This window comes from Staurois parvus, unplaced genomic scaffold (genome assembly GCF_062004578.1).
Source record: "Staurois parvus isolate SC_StPar_1 unplaced genomic scaffold, SC_StPar_1.0 ptg001087l, whole genome shotgun sequence".
NCBI lineage: Eukaryota > Metazoa > Chordata > Amphibia > Anura > Ranidae > Staurois > Staurois parvus.
Window position 1 is genome coordinate 1,793,959 of NW_028318883.1, and position 13,795 is coordinate 1,807,753.

At 42.5% G+C, this 13,795-nt stretch overlaps 2 protein-coding genes across 2 annotated transcripts in view; one reads left to right on the forward strand and one right to left on the reverse strand.

Annotated features, from left to right (window-relative positions):
• The window catches only part of PHACTR3 (phosphatase and actin regulator 3), a 190,255-nt gene that overhangs the window by 146,798 nt on the left and 29,662 nt on the right, over positions 1–13,795 (forward strand). The window lies entirely within an intron of this gene.
• SYCP2 (synaptonemal complex protein 2) overlaps positions 1–13,795 on the reverse strand; it is a 93,655-nt gene that overhangs the window by 20,262 nt on the left and 59,598 nt on the right. The window contains exons 33-34 of the mRNA XM_089658653.1: positions 11,530–11,771; positions 3,402–3,542 (exon numbers count right to left, since the gene is read on the reverse strand). Coding sequence (XP_089514779.1) covers positions 3,402–3,542; positions 11,530–11,771 — 383 coding nt within the window. The remainder of the gene's footprint in view (positions 1–3,401; positions 3,543–11,529; positions 11,772–13,795) is intronic.

A 13,795-nucleotide genomic window follows, 5' to 3' on the forward strand; every position in this document is an offset into this window, starting at 1 on the left:
CAGCAATGTCTTGGTGGAGGTGAAAGGCAGAAACTACCTTAGGCAAGAAGTCCTGGACCTCAACACAACCTTGTTCCTATACAAGACCAAAGGGGTTTTCAAAGACCTGCCTCAATGAGCTGAATGGCTACAAGAAAAACAACTTTGTGGGTAAGAATAAAGAGATGAATAGGGTTTAAAATGGTGGTTTCTGATCCCACAGAATCACTGGGAAAACAAACAGGGCAGCAAAATAGGAGACTTCCTGAACAAAGGTGTTAATCAAAGAGGTTGGCCGGCCATAGATGGTCCTACTGAACTGGCCAAGATTCCAATTATGTATGGGCAGGATGAATATACCCAAGTTGATCAACTAATCAACCTCACTACAACCAGGCTGTCAGATTTTACATGTGATTATTGCTAGTGGCTGTTATTGCAATGATCACTGTGTTCTCCCAGCGAGAATGGCTCCCCCGCTGGAAGAACAAAAAGGCTTGGAGGGAGGGATTCCGGTCAACACTGTCTTTGTTGCAGGAAAGAAATATGCTCTGTCTACGGCCTGCTTAAGAAGCCAACAGTCTCTGAAAAGGAATATAAAGAACAGAAACCGGACCCTTGATAACCGAATGCTGGTCCAAAACCAGCTGCAGGAAGGGGAGGATTCAACCCACAGATAACCCCCAGGGGTGAAAGCCCAAGACTCACACCAAGTAAACTATGCCTTCTTCAGCCAAAGATAGACCTTGCAGGAAGTAGATTTACTAGCGTTAAGCACTGTAGGAATCACACACTCGAAAATGCCCTTGTCCCTTGGAACTTGGGCTTCAAAAGCCATGCTGCTCAAGCCAGCAACCAAGAAGCACAATGATAAATCTATTCTTAAAGCAGAAGATCCTAATGATCTGGCAGAGCCCATGAAACATCCGCCTTAAGTCTTACCAGGTCGGTGTACCACATTCACCTGGGCCTGTCAAGAGCAATGAAGGTACTGATCCCATGGAGCCACCAAAGCATCCATTGCTTCCACCAGGGAATCCTTGTACCTGGATACAATTTGTCTATATCTGAAATCCCCCACCTGCGACACACCTCTCCCAGGTCTAGATGCTGCAGGCTGAAGAAAACTTTGCTGCTCAGAAACAGATGTCAAGTTGTTACTGCATGTGGAGAGTATAATACTGGTTTTAATATATTGTATGAATATGTGAAGTCCTGTTCTGTATTGAGCCCTAATGAAAGGGGAATGGCTGTTTTTATATAACTTTTTTGCCAACATTCAAAATTATTTTAGACTCTTATCTGGCTTTGGTCTGGTGTGTCTGTATTTACAGTGCCTTGAATAAGTATTCATACCCCTTGAACTTTTCCACACTTTTTCATGTTACAACCAAAAATGTAAATGTATTTTATTGGGATTTTATGTGATAGACCAACATGAAGTTTTTATTTGTAAAAAATGTGGAAAACCATTTAGCATTTTCTTTCCACTTCACAATTATGTGCCACTTTGTGTTGGTCTATCATATAAAATCCCAATAAAATACATTTACATTTTTGGTTGTAACATGACAAAATGTGGAAAATTTCAAGGGGTATGAATACTTTTTCAAGACACTGTATATGGCAGAAGAAATCATTCTGCCAATTGTCTAGACCTGGAATGTTTGCAGCTGACAAGGCTAGAACATAAAGCTCTTCCTAGGATAGGATCCATTCTACCTCTTTTGCTGCAAGAATTCTGATTCCTCCGAGAAGGCTGGTGTATGGCAGGCCACAGCATTGTCTCAATGAATACAAATTGAACAATCCTTCATCTGGGTGGATGAACAGTGAAGGGACAGCCAATTGCCTGAAGCACCAGGATGTTTATCATAAGAGGGACCAAGCCCCCTATATCAAAAAAGTGCCCAAAGACTCCTTCCAAGCCTGACAGGCTGATATCTGTTGAAAGAATCTACCAAAAGACAGTAAGAAATAACTTTGCTGAGTCCAAAGTGTGACTCCTGAGCCACCAAGCCAGGAATACCTGTTTTTTGGGGTCAAGTGAATTGGCCTGTACAGAGACAGAATTGACTTGTACCAAGTATTGTGATTATATATACAGATGCAAGACGATGGCACTGCAATTGAGTTTGATACCCCTGCTCTCGAGTGAGATGTGCCTAGGACCAGGTTCAGGATCCGCCTGAACCTCTGCTGTCCAAACAGAACCTTCTCTGACTTTTCTCTCTAAAGATAATCAAAGTCTCTAACAATGGGGATGCCATTACAACACAGCAGGATTAACAGTGGAGGCAGCATCTTGGTGAACACTCAAGGAACAGAGGAGAGGCAGAAGGGCAAGGCCACAAGCTGGTAGTGTAGGGGCTCCACAACAAACTGTAAATATTTCTGATGTGCTGGAAAGATGGGCACAAGTAGGTAAGCATCTTTAACGTCCACAGAAGTCAGAAAGTGTCCCTAGTGGAGGGGGCTGATGACAGATTTGGTGGATTCCATCCAGAATTTTTGGACTTGACTGTGAACATTCTAAGACTTGAGATCCAAGATGGGGTGAATGCCACCTTTAAGAACAGTGAACAGGTTGGAAGAAAACTGCTGGAACCCTTATGCCACAAGGACTGGGGAAATTATACCTTTTTCCAGAAGAACAGAGAAGGTTTGATGAAGATCTGCTAGTCTGTGTGGAGACATACAGTAGGAAGGTTTGAAGTAAGGAAATGATGAATGGGCTAAAAGTGAAACTTTGTAGCTATGAAACACCACTTCCTTCAAGCTGTCCAGGTGTCTTCAAAGGTCAACAGGTGTCCTCCCACACTGGAAAGTTGGGCCTTGTTAGAGGATTTGGGAGACTTAAAATGCCAGACTTTGCAGGTGAACTGGCAGACAAGCTTGAGAGAGTCTTGATGTTGAAATTAAGAGTATGGCAAAATGAATGGGATGTTTCTTGATGGTGGGAGAGGGAATCAGTTTCACAGTCTACTCCTTAGGCTTCTTCCATAGGAAGATGAGTACTCTTGCCACCAGTAGGATCCTTGATAAAGTGCTAATAAAATTGCAGGTTAGTCTTTACAGAAGCAGATACCCATCCCCTAAGTACACTAGAAAAGGCATGCTGGTAGTAGAAGGAGTTATCCTGGGCCAGTTTATGCTTTAACATAGTATAACCCCAACTTAAATGGGGTTATATTATATGGAGAGTAAACAAGCCTGGATGGTAAGACAGTAAAGGATGTCACATCTTAGTCCCACTTTGTGTTCTAGAAATTCAAAAATTGTAGCATTTGTTCAGAAGGCGTAATTTGTTTGCATTGTTAACAAATCAATATTAGAAAGGTAGCAATCACATAAAATGAAAAACACGCAACATTATAAAAAAATGCTCGTTAACTGCACATTTCTTCAAAAGAAGCACTAACCTTTAGCGTCAGCGTGCGTGACTGAAGACATGCTTGAACAGTGATGGGAGATGTGTTAACACGCTGTTCATAATAATCAGGATCTTGGGCATCTAGGGAATTGATACCACTAACAGTTGAGTTATTCAGAGTTACACTCACCTAGAATATAGGGAATTTATTTCAGAAGGTTAATTTTAACCTAAAAGTATCTGTAAAATACAAAATAAAATGCAAGCTCTTGCATAGCTCCTCTAATTTTTAAAGCCCCAAATCAAGAAAAAATGTTTAGTTTTGGGCACAGTGCAAAAGATTTAAAACATATGTTTCAATTGTTCTATATACCCCGACTAACATTTTTCTGGTAGATTTAAAATGCAACCTCTATAAAAGGAAATTGCCCCATCACATCATACTTTAGTACCTGGACAGGAAATGAGGTCAAATCTGCTTCATGGGGACACAAGCAGCAATGAAATTATGAAATAGGGGTCTAAACATTTAATGTATAACAATGAACATCCTGACAGAACACCCTGTAATGTGGAACCCCTTCTTCCTATTCAATAACAACCCCAGTGAAACTGCATAGCTTAACCACTTGAGGACAGCCCGCAGTAAATTCACGGGCAGCCCAGCCGGGCGGGCACCGCAGATGGGCTGGATCATGTACATGCACATGATGCAGCTCCTCTGGGTATAGGGCATGTGCGCACAACCCCCCGCCCCATCTGTGCTGTGATTTGCTACAGCACAAGTTTGGCAGCAAGTCCTGACCAATGATTTATGGATAGGACCTGCTGATCGGTTGTAGCCAATCACAGCAAGAGCCTTGTGTTCACAGGGCTCTGTACACAGTGCAGCAATGTGGCTATTTCTTTTCCCTGAAAAGCAGGGATTAAAAACAGCCACATCTATTAGCAAAAGCAGCACATATTACACACATTACACATTGTTAGGCACACAGTTAAACCTTTGCCACTAGATGTGAACCTCTTCTCAGCCAGTGCCATTAGTACAGTGACAGTGTACAGTATTAGCACTGATCACTGTATGAGTGTCACTATTGATGTCAGTGTTAGTGTAAATCCCAGCCAATGTCAGCTAGAGCCAGATTGCCCACCACACTATCGCAGTCCCACTATAAGTCACTGATCACCACCATTACTAGTGTCTAAAGCTGTATAAATTCCAGTATATATATCATGGTTTGTATTTTGATGATTTAATATTCACAATATATAAAATCTTTAGCGCTGCACTATATACACAAAAAATATTGTGTTTTACTCCTTCTGATATCGATTATTGGGGCTTATGTTGAGGCTAATGTTGACAACAACAATTTGACTTATTCTACCCCCACTTTCTTTTCAATATACTCTTTATGCCCTATTTTGTCATACATAATAAAACAAAAGCCAAACCCTCATTGGTCAGATGGGTGATTCATTTCGTATACCATGTTTCCCTACTCAAAACCCTTTAAGATGTCCCTCCTAATTATTTTCAAATGTTTGAAACTATACCAATAAGCCATGTCTGCTTATTTATGTTCAGTTTTGGTCATACTCATTGTTTGAGTTTTTATCAATAAAAAAGACAGTTTACTTGTCTACCATCTTTTTGTTTTGTTTTTTATACAGTTTATAAATGTTTAAATAATGATAGTTATAGTTTGTAATAGCTTTTGTGATATCTGAGACCGTATGAAGGAGGATTGGGCAATGCAAACAAAAAAACTTTAGGTCAGCCCAGGGAAAAACCCTAATCCTACTACCAGCATGTCTCACTTTTGTATAAACATAAAGGGTGGGACCTGTGTCCCAGAGGGACTCCAAAAAATGGACTTTAACTTGAGTATCTGTCTGTCTGCAGCCTAAAGAGATGCCTGAAGGATCTTATGTCCAAAGCTTGCATCAGATGAGATAGAAATGTCCACCTGGCAGACTGGATGGCAGCCTTACAAAATCTGGGAAATAGCTGCCCGATATTTAAAAACCCAAGACCTAGAGAAGCAAGCCTTAACAGGGAAGCGGGGAACCCAGTCAAAACCTTAAGCATGAACAGTGGTCTGTCTAAGCCACCTGGAAATGGTGGAATGAGGAGCCTGGCTGCCCTCCAAGAAAGACAAAAAGAAAATCAGTCTATCTGAAAAAAGAAGTGGCTGAACACCAGACTTGAACAACCCAAACCACATCCACACAGTGGAAAGAAATTTACTTGTGATGAACTGGAAAGGACAAAGGGATTACAGAACAATGTCCTGCTTGAGGGGAAAGGCAGAAACTGCCTTAGCCAATAAGAGAATCTCGGACCTCAACACCCAATTGTCCTTATGCAAGATAACAAAGGCTACTTTGCTAGAAAAGGCCACAAGTTCCGAAACCTCGTAGAGTTAATAGCTACAAATAAAAAATCTTGTGGGATTAAGTAGAGAAAATATCTCTAATGGGTTCAAACTAGAGCTTCTAAAGCACAGAGACAACCAGATTTAGATCATGCATCAGAAGGGAACAAAATGGTAGGAGCCACATGGGGAACCCCCAGCACAAAAGACTTAATCAAAGAGTGAGAGAACAACCACCTCTGAACAGAAAGGAAAGAGTCGAGTCTTGAGCTTGAGCCAAATGTTGGTCTAGAATAAACTACAGGAAAAAGAGGATTCGACCTATGCAGAAACTCCTGCACACCAAGTGAAGTATGCCTTCCACGTCTGAAACCAGACACAGCAGGTAGTGGAATAAAGACTCAGAGATCCCTCTGTTATTTAGAAACTTAGGTTGAGCAGCTATTCCATTAAAGCCAGCATTCAACAAGATGGCAAAGAGACAGTAGATCTGGATCGATGTCAGAGCCCACAAGGTGTATGCTAGAAGTCTTAAAATACCATATCTCCTTGGGCCAATCTGAGGCAATCGGAATCACTACAATGCCTCTGGTCTCAATTTGTGGATCAGACAAAAAAGAAGTTTCAGGGAATGAAAGGCATATATTACATGAACTGATCCCATGGAGCCACCAGGGCATCCACTGCTGCTCTTAGTGGTTCCCTTCACATGGAAACAACTTGTTCAGTTTGTTGTTGAGCTTCAAGACTAAAAAGGTCCAAATCTGGCATTCCCCATCTGTGACACAGGTCCTGGAGCATCAGGTGCTGCCAGCTGAGGAACTCTGCCAATTGTCTATGCCTGGAATGTACACAGCCACCTTAAACACAAAGTTCTGCCAAGGACAAGATCAACTCTGCCTCTCTTCTGGTGAGACTTCCGATTCCTCCCTGTTAACTGACGTACACCACCACCATGTAATCATCTTTTATGTCCACAGAAGCCATAAAGTATCCATGGTGAAAGGAGGCAATGGCAGATCTGGTTGACTGGGTGCAAGCGTACAAATTCTATGCTTTGAGGTCCAAGATGGGTCAAATGCTCCCTTTGTGCTTTGGAACCTTGAAAATGTCAGTGTAAAACCCTTGAAACTGCTCTGCAACAGAAATCATTGCTATCATACCTTGATCCAGAAGAGCTGAGAAGGCCTGGCAGAGATCCATCAGTCTGTGAGGAGACACAGAAAGGTTTGAAGTGAAAAAATGAGGGGGGAGACAGAGATTAAAACTCATATTGTTGCTCTGGGACACCACATCTTGCACCCATGCATCTGGGATGCAAGATGCCCAAGTATCTGCAATGGTAAACAGATGTACTCCCGCATTATGGAAAGTTGGGGCACATCTTTGTGCAGATGAAGGCTTGTGTTAGGTTCTGGAACACTTGGAGTGCCAGATTTTGGTGGATTGTGGGGCATGCTTAGAGGGCCTTGAAGCTATGCCAGGGACAATTCTTAAAGTTCAGAGAGGGAGGCAACTTTTCAGTCTTCTGCCTAAGCTTCTTCAGCTGAGAGGGATGAGTGCTTTTGCCACCCGTACCTTCCTTGATGAGAACACCTAGAACTGGTCAGAAGAGGCTTTGTCCCTCAAATACCATGTGGATCAAACACTTCATACGAGAGAATTCTGCACTCCAGCACATTAGCCAAAGTACCGTATGCATACGTACCAACAGGAGACACATGCTTTAAGTAAGCCATCCCAATGAAAATTTAGCGCCACGTGGTTTGACAAAGTAAAGTCACAATCAGAATAAGCCTAGGCCCATCATTGAGAACAGAGTTCAGAAAAGGGCTTCTAATGGTTTATCAGTGGAGTTCTGCATCCTCCTTCAGTATGTTGGTCAACTTGTTAAGACAAGACATGGCTGGATCCACAGTGGGAACAGACCACTTCTGAACAAAATCGACACCAAACGTATACAAGGTCAGCACTTAGAAAAAAAGCAAACAACCTATCAGGGCACTTCAAAGCTTTGTACAGAAACAGGAAAAGCAGATGCAAAGGGAAAGTACTTGCAGTCCTAGGAACCCTAAACAACCCCTGACTAGAACCCCAACACTAGATGAAAGCTTGACTCTAGCCTTCAGATATTGGTACCATCAACGGGCATAGTGCAAGCAGTCACTGATCTGTTAGTAGAAAGTGAGCCCAGTACAGTGGGACTGACCCAATAACCCCCAACACACACACACACACCAAAGTCACTATAGGCAGGAAGTAGGAATGGATCTGGAAAAGTGTTTTGCAGCTAACTTAACCAGAATGGAGTCTGGAATGCTCCCTACATGGAACCTAGAGCCCAGAAGGTTACTATCAGACTGGCTCCACAATGTTCAGTTCAAAAGGGCCTGGATACCTATTCTTTCTTGGATCCAGGCCTTGTATTCTTCTCCTTCGGCCTCCGTCAAATACGCTGGGTATTATTCAGATCCCTTTCCTATTGGGCGAGGGACAAGACAGGGTTGTCCCCTGTCCCCAGCGCTCTTTGTCCTGGCGCTTGAGCCGCTGGCTTTAGCGCTTCGGACCGATTGCAATGTATCGGGGGTTCCTTACGCGGGACAGGAATTCAAACTGAATCTTTTTGCGGATGATGCCCTCCTGACTCTTACTAACCCCCTGACGACGCTTCCTAATTTGCAACAGGTTCTTGAGCGCTTCTCCTTGATTTCGGGTCTCCGTATCAACTTGGATAAGACTATAGCCCTCAATATTACTTTGGCTTCGGATTTGGTTTCGCGCCTACAATCCCACTTCCCTTACAAATGGGCTTCCTCTTCTCTTGAATACTTAGGCGTTCGCTTGACCCCCACTTATGACTCCTTGTTTGCTGCAAATTATTATCCATTGCTTAGCTCTCTATCCTCTCTTATGCATTCTTGGCAATTTCCGCACCTGTCTTGGATAGGACGGGTTAATTCGGTGAAAATGACCATCTTGCCGAAATTGTTGTATTATTTTCGCACACTCCCGGTGCGGGTTCCCCCTCATTTTCTTAGGTTGCTTCAGGCGAAGTTAATGCGTTTTATCTGGGCCGATAAGCACCCCAGAGTATCCAAAAGTACGCTTTTTGCCCATAGACTTCAGGGTGGTCTTGGGGTGCCTAACGTGACTAAGTATTATCAAGCGAGCCAGATTGCCCCGCTGTCTATGTTGCACGCCTCTTCCGACGTCCCCCTCTGGGTCCTGTTGGAACTACCTAATTGTGCCCCTATCGCACTGTCGACGCTTCTATGGCTTCCCCCTGCCCTGCGCCCTATGGCACTGAGTCCGATGTTACTTCATGGCCTACAAGTTTGGGACTCGGTACGTTATTCTGGTGGTCTGATGTCACCTTTTCTGCCTTTGCTACCTATTATTAACAACCCTCTTTTCCCGCCGGGTTTGGATCACCCAGGGGCGTTTTCTTGGTGGGTGACTAATGGTTTTTCGCAGGTGCGACACTTTTTGATTTTTCGGTCCTTTCCCACCTGGGACTCTCTTCGGGAATCCCGGAATATCCCCCCAGCGGAATTTTTTCGATATCTTCAATTGCGACACTGGCTGCTCTCGCTGCGGGGTACTTCTGCGTTCCCGTACCAGAAATCTGCCTTTGAACAGCTTTGCCAACAGCGTCCGGGCGCTCCGGGCCTTATATCCCTTCTTTATGCAGCTCTGAACAGACGCTCATCGCATACTTCTCTTTCATATGTTGTTCAGTGGGAGCGCGACCTGGGAGTGGCTGTGGATCCGGAGGACTGGAATAAGGCCTGGTCACTCATAGCTAAATGCTCATTTAATACGACCACACTGGAGGCAGCCTATAAGGTTTTGTTTCGTTGGTACTGGGTTCCGGCTCGGTTGGCCCGGGCTAACCCTGCCTGTAGTGATCGATGTTTTCGGGGTTGTGGTCATCGTGGTGATGTATTGCATATCTGGTGGTCATGCCCGAGACTGTTTCGTTTTTGGTCTCGTGTATTTGGCCTCCTTTTCACTTTGTTCCATCTCTCCATACGCCGGGATGTTCGGTATGCTTTGCTTCATTGCCCCATACCGGGCCTCTTGGCTCACCAGCAGAAGTTGGCTTCCTATCTGTTTTTATCCGCCACTAGAACAATTGCTCAGGCCTGGAGGAGTCCGTTTGTCCCTCTTCAGGGGGTGCGGGATCGTATGACCACTATGATGCTCAACGAACAGATGTCGAGTATCCGCAATGACTCCCAACGTAAATTTTTGAAAATATGGGAGCCGTGGTTGCAATATGCCCTTCCCTCACTCTCCCCGGCTAGTCTGGGGATGTAATGGCGTTCGGTGTTGGTGCTCTTGAATCCCTGCTCTTTGCCCCCCCCCCCTTTTTTTTTTTTTTTTTTCTTTTTTTTCCTTTTTCTCTCTCTCTCTGTTTTTGGTGTGACTAGGACAGCTGCATTTAGTTGTTATAATCAGTTACATTAATGTTTTGTAACTTATGTGCCTTTGATAGCCCCTGCGTGGGCGTACCTTTTGCCCTGTTGGCATTAGAGCATTGTTTTTCCCCTTTTTTTTTATTTGGCATTTTGTTTATCTGTGCGATTGATAGCCCCTGCGTGGGCGTGTTTTACTGCCTCTGTTTATACTGTTTAAAAAATTTAATAAAAACCATTGAAATAGAAAAGGGCCTGGATACAGTATGGTGCAGAAGCCAGGTCAAAGACAACTGCACCAGAAACCTGCAAAAAAGAGGGAAACCTGCAGAAGCAGTGTAGAGAAAAGTCAAGATTAAAAAGAAAAGTGAATTAGAAAAATTTCCTAGAAAAGTCAAAGATTAGTCTTTAAAATAGGTTTATGGTTATACTCAGTTCTTCAGTAGGAGGGATTTTTCTGGGCTAGTCTACAGGGTTTTTTGTTTGCCAGCATCCAATCTTACCGTAGTCAGCAGTATAATGAAGTTTTAAGACTTCAAGACTACTGAGGTCCCTCAACAGATGACAAAAATAAAAAAAATCTTGTCACAAGCAATATGCATAATTTCAGGGCATCTTAAGAATCCCTTCACCTAGACAACTGTGTTCTTTTTTTCTTTTAGTTTTAGTTAGACTTCTGTCATGTTTTTATTGTTGTCAGTGATCCTGTCAAGGAAATGTTGCCTAACTTCCTGCCCTTGTGACAGCTGGACATAAAATAAGAGCAGTTATCTACGTCGGGTCTGTAAGTAGCAATGTCATCCATTTTCTGCCACTTGGGACTGACCCAACTGGATTTGTGTCTTGTGTAACTGTATGGAGCGCCCAGATATCCTCCCCCTAGGGAGACAAGAACTAATAGGAAATCTTGCCAGTGTCTTCCCATTCTAGTCATGACTATTCTCATTTCTTGTTTTGCTGTCGCAATAATAGGAAGTGAGGCAATATTTTCTCAGCAGGTTCATGGTCAACAATAAAACGACATAAGTCTATTCAAACTAAAAGAAAACATTTTTGGAAATGGACTTCAAAGTGAGCCAAAAGCTAATCTTACACCTAAACCGAAGTCTAATACTAACCCCTAAACTGCTGCATACTTACCTCATCCTATGCTAGCAGCCTCTTCACTGATAGCAAGAAGTCCCACACTAATATCCTGCATTCCATCTCCAAAAGAAACCACTTCATACAGTTTTAAAGATAGCCACAACTGAGTGTACCCAAGATGGCTGCCTCCAAAAGCTGATAAAAAATACTTCAGTTTATATATAGAAATAGGTTAAGTTATAGAAATATACATTAACAATAATAAAAAATAACAAAGAAACAAATTTCTCTTTACCATTGAAGTGTTACTGATGGCTGGAGACAGGTTTTCCTGATCAGTTTCACATACATGTTTATTTCCAGTCCTATCAGCACTAGCCCAGTGCTTGCTCATATTTTTCACAGCTGTTGAAATGCCAATTGACTTCACTGGACTGGGACTAGCTAAAGGTGAGGAACACGGTGAAGGAGAGGAAGGTAACTGAGTAAAAGTTGTATCCTTATCTGGTAACCCTGCATCCAAATCCAGGTGCTCAGCTGCAATGTGAAAATACTTTAATGACACAACTTAGCAGAAATCATTGGTTCAACGTTGAATTTTTTAACTTAACTGGGTGGGGACTTCTGATCTCACCCAGTGCAGCGCTTTCAATAACAAGACCCCCAAATCAACTGGAACTATTTATAGGAACTCATATATATTATTATTCACATACTTAACGGGAAATTATACAGGTTTGGATTCATTTTAGTCATTAATTTCCTAGGGCCTATATTTCTTAAAATTAGAATTACAGGAAAAAAAGACAAATAGAATAGTAAGAATAGGTGTTTTTAGCGGGAAAATGAAAGATTCTCCTAAACCTCCTTAGAGAACACGTATACCATAAGTTCACAATACTCTTCAAACTTCTCTGTCTCTTCCACAAACTCCCCATTTTTTCTGTTTCAAATATTCCTGTTTTAACACCTTGGGCTCTTCAAATAGTGTTTTTTTTTTACTTTTAATAACACTTTGGATTAGATTAGAATTTGCTGTAAATATTCTGTGTGCACAACAGTTTACACTTTCCTGCAGCTCATCATGCAGTGTTAGTTCTGCATTGTTTATATGGACAATTACTGTATAGTGCCTAAAACCCATCTCCTGGGTCCACTATCCAGGAAGCAAGGAATCCATGGGAAAATGGTGGCTGGAGTCCAGGAGTAGACACATTCTTGATGGGAGACAAACTCGGTGGGAAATAGAATAGTAACATTTAGTGGTGAGACTCTGCCAGCTACCATGAGTTACTGCATCAGCACAAATTCTTAATATGTCCAACTTGTGGTAATGACCAATGTGTTGCGCACCCAGGATCTAAACCAAGTATACATTTCAAACAAAAAAATATATATATTTTTGGACTTGGCATAAAGTCTATTGAGGGAAACAGGATAGCGGTAATTCTAAGATATGTTGGTTATACTGCCATTTACAGAGGTTTGGCAGACAAAAAAATGATAAGCCCCCATATACCTCAATCATTATGCCTCAATTTTTTGAGCAGGCAATACACAAGGACTAATTACACACGGGGGAATGGAAACCTGCGTCCCTCAATGGATTTCAAGAAAAGGATTTTACAGTAAGTGGATGTCAGGGAAAGGAAGCTTGGACTGACAACGTTTGCCCATAAAAACAATCAATAAGTTAACAGTTGGAAGGTTTTAGTTAGACATCCCCTCATCCCTTTAGGAAAAGGGAAGTCCATACATAAAGGGTGGGAAATACGTAATCTCTATAATATATAAGTATGGGCATTAGAGCCTTCTGATCATCAAGCCTAAAAAGAAAGAGGACGAGCAATCTCAAATCCCATGGAGAAATTATGCAGGGATCTGAAAAACTGTCTATTTGTCAAACTAGACTCAAGGAGTGTGCGGGAAGATGAATACAATGAGTGAATGATCCCAGGATGCATGACAGTGAGAGAATGATCCCAGGATGAATGAAGTACATAGATTATTTGCCTTTAGTAAAACAATCCCATAGGCTTTGCTGATCAGCCATGGCAATGGGCAATTAATCCATCATTTTTCTTCCTGCTTTGTTTCCTTCAAGGAGTTGGATGGCAACTCAAAAGTGACAAAGCTCCTAAACACAGCAGCATGTGTAATTAAGAATGCAACTTCTTCTTACCCCAGGCTCTCCAGACACCACAGTGCAGTTAGTGTAAGAAAAAAATACCCAGTGCACTTTGTGGTCTAATACTCAGTGAAGAGGAAAGTGGTCCTTTAGGGCGTTTACAATTCAGATACACACAGTGGGGTTGATTTACTATAACTGGAGAGTGCAAAATCTGGTGCAGCTCTGCAAAGAAACCAATCACCTTCGATTTTTTCTTTTGTCAAAGCTTAAAGTGGTAGTAAAGTCACTTATTGCAAAATTAGCTGACAGGCAGGGTTTTTATAACAGAAGAGAACCTAGAGGGTCCAGCGGGTAATGTGATCTGAGCCACACAGGCACAGCTCAGATCACATTTACAGCCCGCTCTGTGTGCCACCGTGATGTGATGGCT